The sequence below is a fragment of the Calypte anna genome, chromosome 8, assembly GCF_003957555.1.
Source record: "Calypte anna isolate BGI_N300 chromosome 8, bCalAnn1_v1.p, whole genome shotgun sequence".
In the NCBI taxonomy this organism is placed as follows: Eukaryota; Metazoa; Chordata; class Aves; order Apodiformes; family Trochilidae; genus Calypte; species Calypte anna.
Window position 1 is genome coordinate 9946701 of NC_044254.1, and position 23602 is coordinate 9970302.

General features: G+C 39.1%; 1 protein-coding gene across 1 annotated transcript in view; it reads right to left on the reverse strand.

Moving 5' to 3' along the window:
- NTNG1 (netrin G1) overlaps positions 1–23602 on the reverse strand; it is a 147576-nt gene that overhangs the window by 69077 nt on the left and 54897 nt on the right. Inside the window, exon 2 of the mRNA XM_030455432.1 lies at positions 16274–16914. Coding sequence (XP_030311292.1) covers positions 16274–16914 — 641 coding nt within the window. The remainder of the gene's footprint in view (positions 1–16273; positions 16915–23602) is intronic.

The following is a 23602-nucleotide window of genomic DNA, read 5'->3' on the forward strand; positions in this document are numbered from 1 at the left end:
ACATCTTGCTCTTTTCAAAAGATTTTAAAGCATTTCTGTTTAAAAAGGCTTGAACATGCCACTAGTAGTTACTGCTGCAAGGACAATATATACAGAAAGGCAGGGTATGGGTTCTAACACGTTGCCTCCAAGGGAGAGAAAATATGCCTTTTGTGCTACTCTGAGTAATACTCCTGGGAGAAGCAGGTGATGAAAATGCAGGAGCATACCACCACTGTCCTCACTGGGTGTCCTTTGTACTCAGCAAGGACAGGACCCCAAGCAGCCACAGCATCTGTGGGGGTGGCAGGATCCCTTCACACAGACTCAGAAGATGTACAGAATAGCCCACCCCACATATGTCTACTCTGGGAAACAGGTTTCACTTGAAAATGTGAGACGACTCTGATATCTTTAATGTAATGAAAAGCTGGGTCCTGTTCCTACTGCAGTCAGTAACAGGGAAGGCCTTTCTATGCGGCCTGGGATCAGGGTTTAGTGAGGAACCTTCTACCCTGCTCATCCTCTGATAGGTATCTCCTGTAACCATCTCTGCCTTTAATCCCTTGTTAAGTTTATGTTTGCAGGTGAGAGGATTTTACACATCAAACAAAGCCCTCAGGAGACTTCCACCTCCCTTCTAGGGAAAGATTTGTTTCCAAGAAGAAAATGATTCATAATTCAGAGAAAAGAAAATGCAAAGCAGAATAATTTACAGACATTGTCTAACCCTCTTGTAGAGGCTGGTTCCATCCAGCTCATGGTGGCTTCTACAAAACAGACAGCTGGGCAGTGTCCTGCAGTGACATGCAGGATATGCCAGGGAAGTGGAGTCGGAGCAAGGGGTAGGAGACATCAGGAATGCTTTGTGCAGTTTATCAGAGACCAAACTTACCTTTCTTTGAAAAATGTCAGAAAGAAGTCCGAAGTCTCCAAAGAGAAAAGAAATAGAATCATAGAATTTCTCACGCTGGAAAAGACCCTCAATATCATTGAGTTCAGCCTTGCCCTAATCCTATTACCCTATTCCTGATGTCCCCAGGCACCACATCCAGACAATTTTTAAACACATTCAGGGATTTCAGTATCTCCATGAGATGTCTAGGCAGTGACTGGACATTTAAGAAAACCACCGGGATAAGTGAGAGCACAGCAGAAATGTAATTCAGGTTGTTCTCTTTTGAGAATCCTGAGAATCCAGACACAAAACCTTTGGGGATATGATTTAGTGGCCTCTCCTTTTGATATTTTTAGGTTATTAACATGTAGGATATTTTTGAATTGTGAATACACAGCCTATCCCAAAGCTAACACTTTATTCTGAGAACTACCTTAATACCTTAACTGCCTTAATACCTTAACTGCCTTAAAACTACCTTCTCAGGCTTACCCCTTGCTCCTCATCTGCACAGAAGCCATCACCCAAGAATCATAGCTGCAGCCACTCTGAAGGGCACCTTATTACACAGGTAAACTGTGTCCTGCTCTTCTCTTTGTCTTCTGCTGTTCTGCTAATTACTGCTGGTATTACCTCCAGGTGTTAACTGAGTTTCATCACCCCTCTCTCTGCAGTGCTGCCACTGCTACCAGAGAGGAGCACTGGGCAGGATGCAAGTGCTGGCATCCCAGCTCTTGTTCTCTGCCAGGTCCTGCTGATGCCTCCATTTGATGCTTCTCATAAAGGCTAAGAAGAACACATTTACTATGAGGGTAAGTTAATTGATCATGCTGCTGAACTTGAAGGATAATTATAAGGCATGAGGAAGCTATAATCTTTTCTACAGTGTATTCTGAGGTACTCATGATTAAGCTATCAAAGTTCAGGGTGCATAATGAACTCTTCTGAGCATAAGAAGTTGACTATTTAGATTTCAAGTATAAAGCTGAAATATTTCTATTTCAAAAATAGTTTTGTTCTTTTGTTTTCTTGCATTTCGTGATTTTCAAAATCAAGCATTGATTTTCAAAATGCTTAGGCCTCAAGGATCCATCTACAATAAATGGGAGTCGGCAGCTTCTTATTAGCAAAACAGACACTCCAAATCCCCTTTAAAATAGATGTCTTTTTCCTTTTTCTCTTTTAGTTTTTAATCTCATTTGGAGGTCATAATTTGAAAGAGAAAACCAAACAGAACATTTCTCATTGTTATCATGCTAGCCTCAATATTTTAACTTTTAAATTCCATACAATATAAGCTCCTTGACACAGAGTAATTCCCTCTGGAATTATTATGATAAGAATTATTTACTAGTAAAGCTGTGCAAATTATTTATTTTTCCCTTCATCAACTGAACTGGAAAAAAACTGGGTGGGAGGAATAATTTGTGTCAAATGAAATGTGTAGGCTTATTTTCAGATTTTAAATCTCATTTTAGAAATTATTTTTGATAATTTTTTGAACAAAAATATTTCCAAAGGAAAAATCATGCCTTTTCTGAGTTTTCAAAAAAATTACCCAAAAGTATTTATTACTATGGATTGGATTCTGAAAATGCTCCCAGCCATCCCTGACAAGTTTCTTCTGTGAATACTTCCTACTTCAGAAATACTAGTCCTTTCTCCTACTGAAGAAAGCTAGGTGAAAAGTGAATGCTTTTTGTCTGTGCATGGTGCTTGAAGTATGTCAAAAGCAAGGTAGCATCCTATAGCTAGAATAGATACTGAAAAAGAGGTACTGGATTATCTTGTCTCCAGCCCTACTGATATAACAGCACAAAGAAATTATGTGCTGGAAATAAAGTTCTAACTGTATCTTTTTAATTTGGGAAAGCACTTCTTCCTTTACCTACTGTATTTCAGTTGCTAATTTCAAGTAAAGAAAATTTGTTTTCTTTTTCAAAAATATCACATGAGTACTGCTTAATTATAGACTCTGCTTTACTGTTTATTGTTACTTTGAAGCCATTAAACTGACTAGATTCTGCCAACGTTTCATTATGTTTGATTAAGTCAGTGGAATGATATAAAGATGAGAAAATTAAAAAAGCCTTTAAGTATTAGAAAGCTTGAGATAGATGGTATAATGGGTCAAATTTACTGGCTTTTTACCAAAGAAAAATTGGTGTGCAGCAAATTAATGGGTGGTCTGTGGCTATGTCTACTAATGGATGACCTTCTCAGAGGTCAGGCGGTCCTTATCACTTAGCAGATGCAGCTTGAAAGGAACTTAGACCTCAGATGGGGAAAAGTAGAGGAGACTTGGCTTCTGGCACTGATCATGGAGCAGCAATCAGGAGATGTGTGGACACGTGTACTCCTGCCAGTTGTGGTGCCAACACTGGCTGATTTCCCCCAGTGCCTAAACAGCTCTGCTACTGAATTCAGTTCTTCCCCTATCCCCAAACTCACATTACACAGAACAAGAGACTTCATGGATATCTTTGTGAAATGAGGCTGATGATAGGCTGAACTGCAGTGTCCACTGAAGGGTTGGGAACATGTTTTTGTTGTCTAGGAAAAGACATGCTGGTAGGTCAAACTTGATCCAATTATTCTAATATTCCACATACCAGAAGAACAAAACAACTTCATTTATATTTCAAATTATTCAAATCAATAATTCCCTTCATATTCTGCAACCCCCAGCAAGCAACTCTTATAACTGAAAAATTTAAGGAGTAGATTGCAAGTTATGAATAATGTAAAACTGTCATAGGGGAAAGCAAATTGTGAAATACTGCTGACAAAAGCAATCAGTGTATTTTATACTGAAGAACAAACCTTTGCCATTCTGTCTTGCACAACATAGCTTTTAAAATCCTATACAAACTTTTTAGTTTTCCTTGAAAGTCAAGCAGAATTCCTCAGCTTCAAACTATGCAATGGAAAATGTACAGTTTCTGTTCTAAAAGAATGTTTGAGCTAATCTGGAAGTAAAATACATGCATATACATATATATATATATAAAGTGAAATATATAGCTCTATGAAAAATACTATAGAACTATTAGATGTGGGTAAAGAAAGAAAACAAGAATGTCTAGCAGCATCTATTTCTCTAGCAGCAGCTTATTATAGGGAATAGATCTAGCAATATTGGACAGGATCCTGTTTGGGACAGTTGGACGGTGAACAACAGCATCCTTGCACTAAAGCATTCTTCTGAGCATGGAATTAAGGAGGCTGGTGTTCAAAATGAATTGGTCTGTGTATATATTTCTTGGGATGAAAGAGTCTATTTTTACATTGGTTATGTTTCAGTGCTATATTTTCTCCTTCAAATAGAAAGAGAGTTGCAGAGAAGAAGAAAGGAGTCGGCACCCCTGGGATTTAGCATGGTGCCCACAGCAGCCATGACCTTGTGAACCCACCATTATTGCTCATCTTTCCTTGTTTATTCTCATGCCTGCCCAGCATCTTCTCCTGTTGACCTACACAAGCCAGTAGGGAAGCACTATGCAGAACTCAGAAGTGCCCCCAGATTCTTTTAAAAGCTATTCTGTGCTTTCATGTTGAGCAGAAAACCTCAGGAGAGGAAAAGGGCAGAACTTTGTAGATTTTCTGCTATCTACAGATTTATCATGATATACAGCAAATTGACTGAAATGACTTAGTGGCCATGTAGTTGTATCATGAAGGCAACAAGTCTCTGGCATGTATCCAAGGCTCTTGTATCAGAAGTTGAATGTAGCTTTTAGAATACATTATTTTTATTCCCCTTTTTCCTATGCAAATGACTCCTGTTTGGTCTCAGTTTTACCCCTTCATGATAATCTCTGGATAGTCAGACCTATCTCTGAAGATAAAGAACTTGATAAAATAAGGAGAAAATTCTTGGTTCATAACAGGCTTCTCTTGAGATGCATACACTGCAAACTCCAAACTCTGGTAAAACCCATGACAGCACAGCTGCCCCCTCTTGGTGTTACTGGCACCTACAGCTGCAGCCCCGAGGCAGGACAAGTACTTTGGGCTGCTGCCTTCAGGTCTGTTAGGGTGAAGTCTTTCCTATACCTCATGGCAATTCTTTCCCTTTCCTATTTGTCTAATGCAGTTATGGCATATAAATTTCAAACCTGGTTTCTTTTAAAATGCGCTGAGCTTATGAGGATGTAAAAGTGTATGTTTTATGTGTTAGGAATGAGGGAGAAGCTCCTGTATAAAGGGCATCGAGATTGGACTTTGTGTTTTATTAATTGCGTTTGCATTGCAACAATATTTGCATGACACTCCGAAAGGTCTCTCTCCTGTTATGGCATACAACTCAGCCCATCTTAAATTGCAGAACCTTTTTTTTTGTAATCCTAGTATGCGCAAGAGATTTTTCAAAAGTCCTAGTATAATAGAACAAAGTCAAAATTTACAAAATCCCCAATCTTTTCTAAGAGCCAGCATTAAATCACCCTTAGACAATTTCATTTTAAATACCAAATGCTTTTAAATATCTAATGTGATGCTCTTTGTATAAAGCCTTTAGAGCATATGTATCTCCTCTTCATAGTTCACAGGCAAGTTCAGTGTCAGCCACACACTAATAGTGCACTTATTAGTCAAGACCTGAATCTAACTGTGCAGTTGGGAAACCAATGAACTATGTTAGAAGCATATACTTCACCTGCTTTTGGAATCCAGATGCAATAACCCTTTTTCATTCTGTTGGTACTGCTCTCTTGCATCTCTTCTATTTAAACCTTGTGCATTTTATGAAACATTAATAGACAAGCAAACAAATATACAGACCACAAAATCCTTTTAAGGATTGGGTGTTTAAGGATTACTTTTGTGATATATGCAGTTGAGGAGAAATTAAGTGTTATTTACTATTCCCTATTCCTTTCATCCAACTGTTTCTCCACTCCCATTGACAATAAAACAAATGAAAAAGGGGAATGAAACCTTTTTTTTTTTTTTTTTTTTGTCTCTTTTTCCAAATCTAGCTTGCACATGGGGTTAAATATTTTCAGTGGTAGAATATTAGCAGTTAATGACACTCAGACTGTTTGATCTTTAGCTCATTAATAACTGTAACACAGCATTCTGGAACCACAGCTTCCCATCTTTTAATTCTTCTCCTGTGTTGCAGACAGGAAGGATCTGCCCTTGCTGGCAGACTGCAATTCCTATGGGACACGAGTGATTAAAAATGTAACTGGCTTCTTGCTGTTTTGCTATCCTGCTGGAAAAAATTATTTCAGGGCCATTCAAAGGAAGGTTCCATAAGCACAGTATATTTAATGAAGCTTGTTAAGTCATAAGCAATTTTCTGCATTGACAAAGTATAGTAGGTTTACTTTTTCATTGTAAATTGAGTTGCTCCTGCTCAAGGTTTCTCTATTTCTTCTTTCAGCTACACATGCAGTGACTCCCCATGGGATACAACTGAAGGAGGGATGATCTCCAGAGAAGAAAAGACAGTGAGAAATGAGCAGCTGGAGGTATTCAGGGTGTGAGAGGAGGAAAGGAGGATTTCCCAAAGTGGGTCACTGACAAAACAGATGCTGACTTCTACTGCAGCTCTGTCCCTGTCACTATTTCCATTGCTGCACCTACTTCCTGACAGCTCTTCTCCCTCAGAGGTGCAGAAGGTCACAGGACCCACAGTGCTCTGACTGCAGGGAAGGAATGGCAATTTTTAGAATTTTTTTTTAAAGACAATTCCTGGTTGTGCTTACATGGTAAAATCAACAGCCCTAGCTCTAAGTAAGGGAAGAAGTAGTACACAGTTCAATAAATACAACGAGAAGACTTAGAGTCAATATAAAAGTAAAGCCAAGCTAAGTAAGGTTGCAAACCCCAAAACCTCTCTAATGACCCTCTGCCCCCAAAACAGATGGGAAACAGCCAGTGACCAGGCCATTTGTGTCACAGTGAACACTAGCACAATACATTAACTAAAGCCTAAAGGATCACCTTCCATAGAGAATGAGTTTCTTGTTCCCTCTCCTGTAAAAAAGGCTTCCAGAGCTTCCTGGAATCCGGTTCATATTCATGTAGCTTGGCCTGTTTTTTCTGAACTGGCCAAAAGAAATGCACTCGTGAAACATTACCAAATCAAAGAAGTTAAAAATTGCTATGTTTATGCTGACTTCAGAAACACCATCCCAAAGTCTAAACATTCTTAATGCACTAGAGAGTTAAAAAAAAAAAAAAAAAGAGTAAAATCAGTTTTACCAAATATAAAAGTCAGAATCAATAAACTGTCCTGCAACTGTTCTGTCTCTGGTAACTTGCATTAAAATATATATAAAGTGTTCTGGGAACTGAAGCGGTGCTTCAGTTCAATAAAACTAATGCAATTAAAGAGGAAGAATCCTGTTTTTCTCCTGCTTGCAATTTCAAATGAGAGCTTCCTAAAACTTGTGACCATTGTTGGAATCCAATTCAGGACCCTGGCTTATCAAATTCCCAGCTCTGGCAGCATGCTTTTGAGACATTATAAAGTACTGCTCATCACATCGGCTCTGTCTGTAAATGCTTGAGATAACTTTAAAGTTCACACCCCCCATTTTGTAATGGGCAAGTGTTCACTTTGATTCAAAATGGAGTCACCAAATGTGTGCAGCCCTCAGCCAATGCTTCTTTTCTTGCAAGGAAACAAAGGAAAACGTGTTAGCGCAAAAACGTCTCCCTGTAATATTTTTTTTTAAACTTGGAAAGCTTTGCAGGACATCACACCTACACAAAGCTGCAGGTTCCTGAGACCCTGTAGAGCAAGAATCTTATTATGTAATTCATTCTGGAATGAGAAACTGCCAGGCTAATGAGCTCTCCTGCAGCCACTTCCCCTGCAGATGCTTGCCTGGAAGCACATTCTTAAATCAGACACCACCATGCCAGATGTAACCCCCCCAACAAACACTAACCCCTCCCTCCCAATGTGGCTGAAGAAAAGCACAAGAGTATTAGAATCTGGCTTTAATGAAATCACAGACAACTTCTTCATTCAGACAGTGGGAGCCAAATTAATTACTCAGCTTCTTTAATGCTGAGAGTCACATCTTGGGAATTCAGTATGGGAACACATTAATCTCTCTGATGGGCAATAATGCAATACATTACTGATGGGGGAGCCAGTACATCAGCACTGTGATAGTGACCCTGACCAACAAATGACTGAATGGGTAAGGAGAGAAGGAACTGCTTTAGCTTGAAGGCAGATCCTCAACTTTGGCAGGCAGTCCTTCACTCATGTCCCACTACTGATTTTCCAGTGCATTACTTTGTCTCTTTGGGTATCCAGAAATGCTCATTATGAAGCTGTGCAACAGCTCCTGATAATACATGCCTGTGTCAAAATAACTTATCCTTCTTTGCAGTGGTGATTTTTAATGTTCATAGGGTTAGGTTATTAGATGGAAGTTACTCTTTGATGGTCTCTAGTGTAATACGCTACCAGACAGCAGCGTCCCTGAAAAAGGGCCTGGTGGTAGGGGCTAGGGGAGGAGGAGAGTTTAATTATATTTGTGAATGAAAATATGTCCTGAGAAGAGTGGGCAGCCTGGTTATTTATTGGCCATTCAAAAACACTCAACACAACCTAAGAAAAAGATCAGGCTCTGAGATATGGTGGTTCACATTGCTGTTACAGACTCTAGCCTTGAAGTCAAGTTCATGCTGAAGAACAAAATTACCTCTCACAGTATGTCGTTTACCCCTGAAAATGAAAAGGGTAAGAGATGTATTAGTAACGTTGGCATTAGTGGAGGCAGCTGTTTTTAGATACTTGGTATTTCAGGGATGTGAGTTTAGTGTCATTATTGGAAATACAGCTTACTATATTCCTCTGCTAACTTTCCAACAGTGAGCAGATGGTTACCCTATTACCAACCATTTGCATTTAACATATTGTAATGATTTATGTACCACATGTCACTGAGCAAAGTGAAAACAGTCGATGGCATCTAATTAGTTGGGCGTGAAGACGCATATTTCAATGTATATATCCTTATTGTGATCTAACTTTATCTTTTTGGTTGTGAATAGGTTTAATGTACAGTGTAACAGAAATACTGATGGCTGTTAAACATGAACCACCATGTTCCCTCTGTCACTGGGACAATATTGTCATCATTAACATTTGTACCAGTGCTCCTGTTACATGCCTGCTTTATAAGTGATGGTGCAGGGTAGACAGGTTATAGCAATCCACTGCACTTCTTTACCAGTCTTCCTTAAGTGTATTTCAAAGTACTCCATAAATCTTAACATATCACACACTGCCTCATATCACAGACCAACACACATTTAGAGATGGTGAAAGTGCTCTGGTACTGTGTGGCCGAGAGAAAAAGGATTTAAGAGTGGAAATAAAAATTCACAAGGTCTTCCAGGGAGCTTTCCTAAGAAGCCAACAACTACTGACATTTGCACAAACATCAAAGTCAGTAGAGTCAAGGGTTCAAGAAGGAGAGTAACTTTAGAAAACTGCCCTCCAGCACTGGGATATGGGCATGTGTATGTGTATGTCCCAAGGGCCGATCAGCCTTAACCCACAGTATGAAGCTATGGATTATCAGCCTCTTCATTAAATGTTTTTGGTTTTAGGCTTATTTTAAAACAGTGGTCATTGCTGCAGAAATGTCAAAATAATCATCAGTAAAGTATAGCTATGCTACTCCAGAGTATGGCAGCATTTAGAGCATAAAAGTCACACCAATCATTCAGTTTTATTAATTTTTACTTGCTTAGAAGTCTGGATGAATTCTTGTGTAAACAACAAGACACTGTTCACAGACAAACTCTAAGGCTCTAGGACTCAGTATGCTGCAAATATAAAAGGTAGTCTCATAAAGGAGTAGTAGCATATCAAGTTCTACAGTTCCTCTTCCTGCCTAATGTCATTAGGATGCTTCTTGCTATTTGTTATTCTTCCATTTCTAGCAAGTCCCACTAATCTGGTAGGGGACACAACCCAGCATCCTGCAAAGGGCTGCAGCTAATAATATGCTTTCCTGAATGCGTCAGCAGCCAGACTTTCTCTTGGGAATGGTACCTGAAGCATAAGTAAGCCAAGTAAGAACCAGGACAATTCTTTGTGCACTTATACTTCTGAGGCCTGTTAATCACATAGAGAGACTCAAGAGTGAAGGAGAGGAAGGGTTCTCACAGACCCCACATAATGAGATTATTAGACCCTTGACCTTTAGTAATTCACTTTCCAGTTTTCGGAATGGGTGTCTCTGTGTGACTGCATCACTGGAATTCAGAACTGTCCTGCTGCACACCAGCCCTATTACACAAAGATGAGAGGATGAAAACACTGCAAGGTGTTAACATCTTTTAAAGAGAAGAGGGGACAGCCTCCTTATTTCTGTCCTCCCTTCTTTATTTCCTTCCTTTTGTCCTCCCTTCCTCTCCATCATTTGTTTTCCCTCACTCCTCCTACATGAACAGATTTGAAACTCATTGGTTAAGTATGATTAACTTCAGAAAAATTAGTCCTGATTTACAGGATAGCATCTAAAACTGGTATCAGATCTGGACTCTTGTTTCAGTACTTCTAATAGCATACATAGCATTAAATACAGGTCTACAGTAGAGGGAAATAAGAGGAAAGGCAGCAGTTCCCTCTCAGTTTCAAATGTTTCCCTAAATCACAGCTGAGCTCATTTATTACAACTAACAGAAAAGATTAACAAAGAGAGAAAAACATCACCTGCATCAAGAGAAAGAACAAGAATATTCTGGGTTCAACTACTACCTGTGGAGGAGTATGCAGGAAAAATCAGCTCCTAAGCATGTGCAAGTAGATATCAAGATGGACAAAACTAACAGTAGGCAGTCTCACCATGCTAGTACCCATGGAAGGGATCAGAAAATTAAATTAAAAAACAAAAGGAAAAAACCCCCTACAAGTTCGTAGTTTCTGTTACTTGTGAAATAGTTGCAAAGTTTTAAACTTTGAAGAGGATAATACGTTGTACCACTCCACCTCAACCAGAAGGACATACCTGTGCCAGGAATCATTTGTGTATTTGATCCAGGAGTTCCTTAAGCTTATTTCGGTGTTGGCATTAACTCTTTTTAAATGAAAAGCTTAAAGGAAAGAGTATCTTCAAGACATTGGAATCATTGAATTTAGTCAGAAAGGGTTTTTGGATAGCTTTTCGGCATACAAAGTACTATAGAAAGAAAAATTCTCATTTCTTTCATCAGGAGTTTCATCTCTACTCCTTTAATGTTCAATGGCAAAATGAATTATACTAGAGAAAGGCTTGGTGCCTCTCCTCAAACACCCTGATCCTGCATGATACTGAGCTTCCTTGAAAGACAGCTGGGGGAGATTAATGTGGAAACAAGCTGAGAAAAGATGATCAAATGCTAATGAGCAAAAGGGTAAGTGAAACCTGGTGATTTAAATTCACTAGTTTTAAAAATGTATAGCATAATGAAACCTTGTCAGCCATCCAGCTCTAATACTCTGCTCTCTTTCCAGTCACTACAAAACTGAGACCACTCTGATCTGATGGACAGGACTTGTGTCACCAGGGTGGAAGGTGGAATTATTCGAATGTGAGCAGAAGTAAAACCCATGCAGGACACCCATAATGAGTAAACCACTGGAGACTGCTCATGTGTGAATAAACACAGTGACCATTTAGTTATTTCAGTTCATGATGATCCTAGATTTGTTTGCAGAAAATGAAGTACTATTTTCCTTAATGACACATTAAGGAATTCTGCTGTAATGCAGAATTATAAAAAAAAAGCTAATTGCACTCGGGAGATAAATTGACATACTCTTAAATACATATGTTTGTTTTTCTTTCCCATTCTCTAATGAGTTCATAATTTAATTGGAGAAACTGCTAGATTCCCTCCAAATACTAGCAAAAACCTCAAAGGAGAACTAGCTGGTTATGCAAGTATTCTTGGAAAAAAGGAGTAGTCAAGTATAGTAAATAAATCCTAGAAAAAAAGAATGTCATTCAATTGTCCCCTTAAAAGCTTAAGGCCTACACATCTCCATACTGATGGTCTGGTTCTGAGCTGAACATTAGTGAAAACATTTTCTATTATAGATAAAACTAAACTATTCTATATATTACCCCTTCCCAAGGGCCAAGCTCCGCCTTTGGATACATTACAGAGAGATATTATTACAGCGTTGTCAAGTGTATGCCCGAGTAACATGCAGATTTAATCCATCCATAGAACGGTTCTGTAGAATCAGTCAGTGGATGGAACCCGGTACAACCAACCCAGCTTTCTTGCTGGGACCGACTGGTGAAGGCTGCAGTGCGAACTCCAGACTCAGGGGGGCAGATCAGCTCTTTTGTACGAGGAAGGGCACTCACCTACCCCAAATCCACAGCAGAAATACTGAGGGGCTCAGGGTCACAGCTGGCAGGAGGGGCAGACTAATAAGGCAAAAGTGCTCCCTAGGTAGCAAATATGCTTTCCTCCAGAATAATTTATTCAGATTCTGAGACAGATTTAAATTTAGAAGAGAGAAAGTGAGAGCAAGAAACTGTTAAAACCGAGAATACTTTTCACTTGTGTACTGTTAGAGGCTTCTATTCTGCTGTTGAAACTGCAACTGAAGCTGAGACAGGGTCAGAAAACCCTGGGGCTTAAACACAGCAGCTTCAAGGCGAGAAGGATATAAAAATAAATTCCAAAGGGCTTAATAACATTGTACAGAGGCTGGATATTCTGGTGCCAGGATGAAACCAGTGGCTCTTAGATCAAAACCTATTCACCCACAAGCAGTTAGTTCCTTTGTTTTAGCTAGCTAGCCACTCTGTCACCCATTAGGGCAATGTTTTTTTTCAGTAGCATCCCAGATTACAGCTAATTGACAGTATAGCAATGTACATGTCACGGACAATGTAACAGTTAAAGCAGTAATATTTTTGAATGAACACAGTAAAACCTTTAGCAGCTTGATCCAAAATCTGCTAGGAACCTTTAGCTTGACATCAAAGGAATTATAATCAGCATTTTTGTGAACTTCTCCTAGAAAAAGATGTTACAAAAGGGAGCTGTGCCTTGCAGCTTACTGCCAGGACTCTCCTTCCTGAGAAATGGAGGATAGGCAGAGCTTGCAGACAATCCAGCCCAACTCTGCAAGCAGCGAAGTGAGAGAAACCTTCCTGAGGTTACTATACATGACACCCTCTGATTCTCTGCAGCAAGGCCAGACGAGGGGAAAAAATGTCTTCTCTTTCTTAGTTTCCCATCCCAGAAGCATTTATTTATGCATTACTCAACCTTTCTAGCCGTTACGACCATCTTTCTTCAGTTAATTAACACAAGTGCCATAATTTAATACAGTTAATGCTACTTGATGCCCTTTAATGTACCTTCCATTAGTGATATTATTGTAGAATTACCCTGTAAATTAAAATGAGATCAAAACTAAGAGAGATTCTCTTTAATTAAGGTGCTGGCACACTACATCATCCATTATTCACTAGAAAAAAATCACCCTGATTTAGTGAAGCAGACCATCAGCAAGTCAGAATTAGTTCATGTGCATTATTAGGTTTCTCGAATAATGTGAGCACAATGGGGTTGCTGAAATTGCTAACAGCCAGGTTTCCTTTTTTCCATCATCTTAATAAATACACAATGGAAATGGTAAATTGAAGATAAATAAACAGGTGGTAATAGAGGAGGTGAGGTGTTCATTGAGAATACACAGGTTTTCATCTCTAATGCAACATGCATACGGGATTATTTCATGCCGAAAGGGAAATCAATGACAAAACAAACCTTACAGTAAGTGTGCAAATCTCCTATTTATAATTTTTTGTGAAGTAAACTAACCACCCCTGAATATTGTACATAAAATATGGCAGATTTCAGATAGTTGCATTTCACTGTTGGAGATCTTTAAAGTATAGTGTGAAACAAATTGTATTTTATGCTGCTTTTAGAAATACTCTATTATGAGCTTTGGTGATTTGAACCTAATTTAACCTATTATTTTTTTCAGTGAAAGGGCTCTCTTTAAAACGTGTCTGCTAGCGTCACTGATCCAACATCAAATCAAGGTAGCATATCCACAGGGAATAGCCTAGTGTAGCTTTAGTAAATGTCTATAAGTATGTATGTCGCAAAGCCCAGAATATGAAACATTGTAGCAAAAAAATTTAATTAGATCTTAATTTCCAGTTTCCTAAATTAACATCCAAGGGCTGGAAAGCTCAGCTCAATCAGGAACAGAAGCACAAAATCCTTGGCAACCCTTTCTCCCCTCCACGGTGTTCTGATCCTCAGGGTATCATGATCATAATGTAGATTGAGACTTTTTGGGAAGGACCTACAAGGTTTCTGGTAGGGGACCAAAAATACCTAAAAGCATGTGAAAATAGGACTATTGCAAGTCACATTAGTGAGACTGAAAAATCAGGGCCTATGTACTACAGCCCCACAGCTACTTAGTATTAGGCAAGCCTGTAACTTTAACAAGGAGGGCTCACTACATATTGAAGGAAAGGCCATCACATCCCTAAAGATCTGTTCTTCTCATTAGCAGAAGAGCCGTAAGAATTCATGAGTCTAATCTAGTGACATACTGTTACACATCAAACATTTCTTTAAAGCATGTGTCCAATTACTGCATCATTTAGACAACAAGCATCAGCACCAGATAAGCTCTCTGTATAGTCACATTTCATTTCTACAGATAATTTTTCACAAGACTGCCATGCCCCAGATGTACTCACAAGGTTTCTACTTCTAATCTGCATGCAAAGCAAATCTCTTTTAATCCTTCAGATGCTTCCTTTGATAAAGTACTGATAGTCTAGTTGAAGAAAGCTCCAGATCAGTTTTCAGATGGGGAGCAGCTTTTTTCTTAAAGTGTCTACCCTCAAATCCTAAGCTTTGATATGATGCCTCTCACCTATGTGGAACCCATGGAGAAGGGATGAACATTAAATAGAATGTGTTGGGTTTTTATATACCGAGGCTAATTTTACCTAATGTAACTATTTCAAACAGTATCTTAAACTCTCCATAACTCACTTAGTCCTCCCAAGAGATTTCTGAAAAATAATTTTCAATTTAACTAATGAAAATTGCAATAAGAATTCTTAAACTATAAACTTTATCTTATACTTGCAAACATTCAATTAGTGACTCAGTATGTATATGCATTTGGTGCGGACATTGAAGATTGTAACTACACGTGAAATCTACTGTCCTAAGAAGTGCATTTTGATGTAATGTAAAAATACATATAAAGTTATAGGGATATTTTTCAATAGATACATCACATTGATTATATTTTAGGTATCAGTTTTTGCTATGTCCAAATGCTTATGAACAGGAAAGGCTTGTATAAAAGAGCTAGAAAATAGCAAACTCATTATGGGAGCAATAAAGATACAGTCAATAGTGTTTTATATAATTACTATCTCTATTTTTTCCACTCAGTTCTACACCTGCAAAAAATGCCTTGGCCTTCTAAGACACATTAGCATTCCTGTTAATTTTGATACTTAGCTTCTCTTACAAAAAAAAAAAAAAAAAAAAAAAAAGAAAGATTTGAACTCTACTGAAAAATCAGAGAAGAAAAATGTGTATTAGAGTGATGAGTGAATTGCTAATACAGAAGGTCCCAGTTATTTCTTCTGAATAAACTGGCATCCAAGACACATGTAAAGGGTATTGCCCTCCTGCTTGAGGTCATCAGTCAAATTGCTAGTTTGAGCTGGGAAGAAAATTTCTTGATAGTAATATCATTGCAGTTATTATTTTGGGAACTACAGCACCTGATGCGAGGCGCTGCTTTCCCCAGGGAGACTATTTGTCTTGAACCTAGCTAAGTTTGTTACATTCAAATAAGTCTCTCTAAAACATTTTTGGTTTTCTTCCATTTTAGTTCAGCTTCCCTGCATTTCAGAGATAATTGTAATACTGGGAATGGACTTTAATCTCTTCTGCTTGTCTTGTTCACAGGTGGGTCATAGCTGGACCTAGTGGGAAGCGTCTGCACAAGTGCTGCTGTTTCAATCACAGCTTACATTAAAGGCATGAAAAAGTCAAATGATAAAACAAAATCTCTCTTTCTAGTTAATTGCTATCAGATCAGGCTCCAACGGTATAAAAGCAGAAAGTGTTCTAAAGTCAGGGTGAATTCCTGAGCCAACATAAGAAACAGTTAATACTATCCTGATTGTGAGACCTAGGGCTGAAGTTCTTAGGGTAGTGACAGTACCACACAGGACTTTGTACTGCTGAGTCAGAAACTTCTAGTGTGAACATAAACAGACTTCAGCTGAGACTTACTTCAAATGAACATGTCCCAGCAAAAAATGTTGTCATATTTCAGGAAATAACAGTTTAGAATAACCTTTGAAACCAAACACACACGCCTGTTTCTAGAGGCTTACATTCTCTTACCTTCCATACACCCTTATGTCTGAAATGGCATAAAAGTAGCGTGCCAGGTGCTGCTCATCTACATATATTTCTCCAGTTGCTGGCCTAAGCAGTCTTATCCTCAGATCTGTGATGGTAAAGAAATCTCTTAACTTCTTGGTTGTGTCAAGCTGTCCATAAAGAGAAGCCATATTATGAAGCCGAGGTCCAGCAAAAAAAGCAAATCTATCTTTGATTTCGAAGTGGATTATTTTACTATTTGTCATGTACCCGGTAGAGTATTCTTCTGTGCAAATAATTTCTAGGACTGTGTGCTGTGATAAATCCCTCACTGATTTTGGATCCATATGGAAAGCATCTAAGCAGTCTGTGGCATAGTACTGGTAGGGCTGCCATGTTCGTCCGTAGTCAAGTGATTTCTCCAGGATCATTTGGTCTGGACGACCAGATTCAAAAGTGATAATTATGTTATCTGTCAGTTCAATGGTTTTGTTCCAAGAGAGTGTAATATTAACATGAAGAGGCTTTGGATAATCCTTCCAAGTTGTGGACTGCCAAAATGTGGAGGGATGTCTTCCTTCAAGGTCAAACATCAGTTCTGGAGGATGAGCCAGTTCTTGGGTACTCGCATCACATTCATTATTGCACATGTAGGGATTCCCCTGGAAAAGAGCAAATCTGTATTACAAGAGACATGGCATACATGACTGTGACATATAAAGATATTTTTGTTCAGCACATGAAAACTGTTGCTTTCTTTTCCAAAAGTGAAACCAGGGCAGAAAAAAAAATGGTTGCAAAGAATAACTTTATCTTTACAAGATTTATCCTGAATGTTTCACATGTTAATGTACAGACACACACAAATACAGCACCCTTGCTTCTGTAACAAAACCGTTTTTCTTAGTCTGTTTCAGAGAAAGAAAATAATTTACCCTGAATGACTCAGACCAGTGATCGAGTAACAAAAGACTGGGAACAGTAAGCAAGTCTCTCAAAGCTCAGGAACTCCTGGAAAGAAGCAGCATCCAAAGAGAATTTATTTTTAAAACAAGTATGTTCCGTAAGAACTCTGTAACAAAAGAAGTAATTTTTAGGGCAAGTGTTTTGAGGTCAGCAGTGTAGCCCAAATGTACTCAGTATGAACCAGTACCCTGTACACCTTTAGTTTCTTTTAACTTAGGAATTAAATTTATCCTGCTTATCTGTGCTCCTAGCTTAGCAGTGGCTTGCCTTAAAACATTCACCCTTGCCATCAAAAGCCATCAGTGCTCTGCCAACTCTGGGGCTTGATCAGACATCTGCCATCTTATTACAGGGTAGTGAAGTATTCCAGGAGAGACTTTTCATGAAGCACTCGCTCCAGGTTACCAGGACAAGATAATCCAACAGTTGATTAGGTGGGAGATGTCAGCTGCTCCAGCTGGAATGCTGCCGTGGTGGCTGAAGGTATGAAGGAGGACTTGAGTTAAAAATAGCAACAAAAAAGCTTGCCAATAGTGCACAGCTTTTGCTGCTGCTTGTCCTCTGTAGCAAGGTGAAAGTGAATTATTCTCTTCTTGGCCTTTTGATGCATTAACTTGCACACGACAATCTTCTGCTTTTTCACAGATCGGGGATATCTTGCAGCAGTTGCCAAGGTATCAGACCCCATAGGTTGCACTGAATCACATCTATCTAGTTTCAGCTTTCAACAGTACAGTAATATTATGCTACTTGTTCATTCTGCAACCACTGCTCTGTACCCTTGCCTCTGCCTTACACATAGGCTGTGGAAGAAGAAATGACTCTTTTCACTGGTGGTCAACACTGCCGGGGAAAAAGATGCACATGCTTATACCTATCAGAGCTTGGTATGGGCATCAGTGTAGGTGCTGTTGTCATTCACCAGATCCCCTCACCTACCCTGGAAATGGAAAAAGCCCTGGTATAATTATCAACCTTTTCTTATAATTAGTTAGGCTTCTCTCCATATGAAAGCCTTAGAGCAATGCAGTGACTTGGTGCCATCCACTGTGGCAAAGGGTTTCAAAGATAAGTTTTCACATTCGTCACTGCCCTGCTCCTTGATGTCCTCCCACAAAACACAAGCAGAAGGACTTCTGCACTCACTCTGACCACCTCACCAGCAACTTCCAGGACAGGGAAACGCTATGTTCTTTCTCTCTTTTTCTCTCTCTCTTTCCCATTACTACAGCCGAATGCTAAAACTGACAACAATTCACCGGGACCTGAAGTTAGGAAAAAACCTACAAGACTACAAAAAGGTTTGGTTTTTTTCTGATAAGCAGCACACTGCTTGTTACACCGACAGCTTCAAAGCATGCAACTGTAACTGAAAATACCCTGTAAAATGTGTCTATAATAAGTTCCTGTTACAGCTCTGATTTCAAGCTCATGGTTGCTATTTCTATGCCTTCCTTTTGAATAAAACAGTGAAAATCAAAATACATTTCAAGCAGAATACAGAAAAGAACGGTTTTGTTATTATTTAAGCTCCATTTAATGTATTAGACACAAACACCAGGATTTGCCTAACTTAAGCTTTTTCTTTTCCTTAGGGAAAAAATATATACATATTGTGAAACCTGTAAGGTTACAGACCCTTTGAATATATATAAATAACTGAGTGAAAATGCTCAGTTAGGTAAATCCCACCTTTCTGGTCTGCTAGAAAAATCTGATCACTTCTGTGCCTGTGACCACAAAACTACCTATAATGTATATACTTCTGTCATTCCTTTGGCAAAAGCAACTTCACTGGGAGGTCATGAGTATTGAAACACAGCAAATAAATGCTCCTGGGTAGCCAGACAGGTGCATTAAGCAGTGCTGAGGGATGGTTTTGTTTTCTTCCTCAACAAGCAACCACCGAGGCTGTTGCCATTCTTCATGTTAAAAACTAAAGCCGCTCTGATTCACTACCCTAGATACCAGAGGAGGAGTGTTTCAAGACTTCCAGTGGGTAACCCAGGTTGCATGGGATGCATTGTTTCTTTCTGTATACAAGGGTTGATTTCTGTTGCTCCCTCTTCCTTTCACCTTTTTTCTTTTAACAAAAGCTGAGGTGCCAATATAATCAGAGAATGCTGGGAGATGGGGCTCTAACAAAACACAAGCTAGTGAGAATGCAGTACGGTTACAAGCAATAAAGTATCTAAAAGAATGATGCTGTGAATGCTAAAAATCATCCCTAGCTTGCTATATATTCACCACTTGAATAGTAGTCTACATATCAGAGGTTACAAAGTTTTTTGGGAAAGGTGAGGCTGTTCCAATTAATAGATTATAGCAAGAAGCCCACCACAGAAACCTTGGGATAAGGAGATCTCTGCAAATAAAGAGTCCTAATAAGAATCTTCAGGCATATCGTCTCCAATAAATTGAATTATTATTTTCATTTTATAGCTTGCAGTTCTCTTTTAAGAGGTGAATATTTTGATGACACCAAAATAACCTGTGTGGAATTCAGTATTCTAGAAAGGAAATTAGGAGAAAAAAAATTAACCCAATATAAGCTGATAAAAGAAATGTCCTGCATTCTAACATGGAGAGTGAGAGAAAGAAACAATCAGTTTAGGTAAGTTCCCCTTTGCCTACATGGCAGTCACTGATATAATTTCGAAAAAGTTATCACGATTATTTCTTCAGTGGCTTGGAGTCAGATTCCCATTTTCTCTACCAGCAACTTGGCTTTAAGCTGCTACTAACTAATCTGACATGTAATTTGCATATTAAGTCTTACATCACCAAAATAGTGTTAAGAGGTCTTACCCTACATGAGCATCCCTTAATACACATTAGTATGAAAACAATTAATTTAACTGGGATTAGTTACTTATTGTTATGTCTTGATCTCTGCAATAATCCTCTTTAAGACCACTGTCTTAGTTAAATGAATGCAACAAAGAGACTCTTTCCCCACTTTGTGAAAATTAGGCCCATTCTGTGCTGGGGACATCTAAAAGACTGGAACATTAGCAGCTGTAAGTAATTTTGTGACCAGCAGGCTGCCATAAATAGATCTTCATTTAAGCCTTCCAAGCAGCAGCTTTTCAGCTGGATGATGTGGAAAATATTTATAACTTTTCAAAATGTTATTTAAGCCATTCTGAGATATTTTAAAAAGTAATTAAAGATTAAAGCCTAATACTTCTAAACACTTTATACTATGATCTATAGTAAAAGATAGCTGAAGGCTTTCCCAACACCACAACCATCTAAAAGAAAACCACTATTTTCCTGTGCAGTATTGGAGACTGATATTAAACAGCTACTTGCAAGCAGGCAAATAATGTTGCTATTTTTTTTTTGGTTTAGGCTGCTCATGGAATTCAAAATATGACCAAAACTACTGACACAGTCTAAAAGTTTTGGGTTTAGGAAGAGGTACCTGTTTTACAGGCATGACGAGGGCACATGGCTGTTCCACAAGGTTTGATGACGGTCAGCCCCAGCTGGGAAAAGCAAGGTTACCCGAGGAGCTGCTGACTAGGGCTCACTGGCCCTGGTAGGGTTTCCCCTCAATTGGCTGGATTTTGTTTGATTTAGCACACAGTGATGTCTGTTTGTTCCTGCCAGACTGAACTTTATAGTATTGCCTGAGGAGCTCTGAAAGTGTCCCTGCCCAGGAATGGGCACAGGGGCTGCCCTTGCTTCCACTGGGCAGCAGCATGCCTTACCAAATGCATCTTTGGTAATGGACATGACAGATACCCTAAGTGAGGATTCTGGCTAAAGACAGAGGTCTAGTAGTAGTATGACCTTTGACCATCAGCAGGGGAGCCAGCAGAAGTGCTGGAGCTGCTTTTAGAGGGTTAAAGTCCAAGTGGTGCTGATCAGGTGAAGCCGCTGTGTACAGACAGCTCCTCAGAGGCATCCACACAGGCTTAGGGCTTGATTGAAGATGTTGCTTCTTTCCATCTTCTTCCTGTCCACACTAACACCTCATGGACCTTTTTACTGAGGAACAAAGACGGGGGGGCTTAACCTCTCTGCAGCGTGAATATTGGAAGCTGTATCACAAGATTACGTGCTGTAATAGACACCTGGCTAAATCCCTACAGAGGATTATAACTTGCATTTTCAAACTCGTGAAGGCTGCTGAGGTCAATCAGGCCAAGATTTTAAGAAGAAGCAAAATAAATTTTCAAGAAGTCATGGCAACCGATTTTTATACCACTGCCTCAAGGTAGTTAGCTCAGATGCACAAGACAAAAAATAAATACAGCCTGACTCACATTTAAGTGAGGCTGTGCAGTAAATCACTGCATTCAAGTCACACTTTTGGAAATAATAGAGTATTTCTATTTTCCTTTCCAAGAGATCATTACAAGTAGTTTGCTTGGTAGTGTGCTCTACATTGTAGATGACTAATTAGAGAGTAACAGCTAATAGCAGCAATTGCCTTATGCTTACATTCTGCATGTGGTTTCTAACCAGGAATTACTTGTTTACTTGACAAAGCCAGATGATGAAAACCTTAATTGGGAGATACTTACTCATCAGGCATTGTCCTACTAAGGGTAAACAGTCGGTGTGGTAGAGGGTTAGCAAGGCACAGAGTCTGTTGCTTCATAATTGATCTATCAAACTCACTACATTCATCATTTGGTCTCAGAGCATCCCAGTCAATGTCTGCAGAATTATTGTTGTGATGAAAACATGTAGATGAACATTTAACCATGTTCATGTTCTGCAGTGGTATCATTTTAAGTTAAAATGATTTAAGTTAAGAAAGAGTACTAAAATCTCAGCAGCAGATTTGATGCTCTTTCACAGAGCTCCCAAGTGAGAGGCATCTGGATGTCCACACAGGTACTTTGAGCTGTGGGCCAAACCATGTACATTCTCCAAAGCCAGAAAAAAAAAAAGAAAAGCATGTTTAAATCAATAACTTCTGGGGACACGTAAGAAGATTAAACTAGAGAGGATCTGTCTGTACAAAAAATAATAATAATAATTCTTAAAAAACTTTGTACACATTTAAGCTCTGAAAGTACATTTCAATGTACTGATGAATTTGGTGCAAGTAGGCCATTAAAATTCAGATTTAAAAAGACATTTAAGTGCCTAAGATCTTGTACTTTGCCTTGTACATAGACCTAGCTAATTAATTTTCATGACACCACCTCCATGAGGTATAGGCTCCTATCCTAAATTTACATATAGATGCAGAACTAGAGAGAAATGCTTTTGCATGATGAACTCTGTAATCCCTGATTATATTGTACTATTTCTTCCAAAGTAGATCATGTGAAGGCATTCTGAGCACTCAAGGGTGGCTCTCAGATTATTCCATCATACCTCTCTTTAATACTACGAACTGAAAATGCATTATAGGAAAACTTTAATATTTGCAGCACAAAATGCTTTGGTGCATTTAGCAAAGCCACTTAATTCTTAGAACATTCTCTCTTTTTAGTTACTTTAATTATTTTTTAAAAATGCTTTTCAATTTATGAGGGAAATGGAGTTTTGTTTCTCTGAAATGCCTCTTTTGGAGAGGAAAAGCCTACTTATTCCTAGTTGGTAATTCTATGCTTCAGAGGCTATCTTTGACTTGGCAGTTATTTTGACCACTAGTGACCATTAGATCATACTGGCATTAATGGTACCTTGAGGAAGATCTACTGGCACCAACCCAAGTGTGGTTTTGTTATTTCAGAAGCCCAATATTGGTGTTCTCCTCTTGTATCAGCAGGTATTTGGCAGCAAAATCACTTTCCTATTTATAATTTTTGCAGTGTCATGAGGTGCATAACACTGGGACTGATGAGCTCTGGCTGAACAATAACAGCTAATGTTCCAAGAAAACCTGGGTTTCTTTAAACACTGGACACATATTTGGGTTTGGGAAACTGAAACGGAAATCCCAGGGGACATAGCATCTCTTCCTTTCAGCACATTGGCAACTGTCCTTGTGATGCCAGCCCATCTGTGAGAACACTCCTTGGACAAGGCTGTGTGACAAGGTATTGATCTCAGCATTGTGATCAGCTCATGTCAGTGCATTTTGTCAGAGCCACTTTTCCAGCTGCTCTGAAGGAGATCCAGCAAGGAAGCTGTGCAGGAGACACAGGGGGTCTCCCTGACAGGGTATAGCTTCTCAGGTGTCTCTGCCTTACATCTTTTAGTCTGATACTGGTCTCCTCTTGCTCATTTTTCTGATTATTTTGGACTATCCATAATTTCAGAATGGCAGCCATTGTGGGAGGTATGAAAAAATGAGATGTCTCAAACACTACAGTTGAAAGGTGTCACCTGGGCCGGGGAAGGGCAGCACAAAGGGAGCTATTGCTAACAGCTGGTCTCAGTTACCATGGCCACCACAGGGAGAACATAAGCATC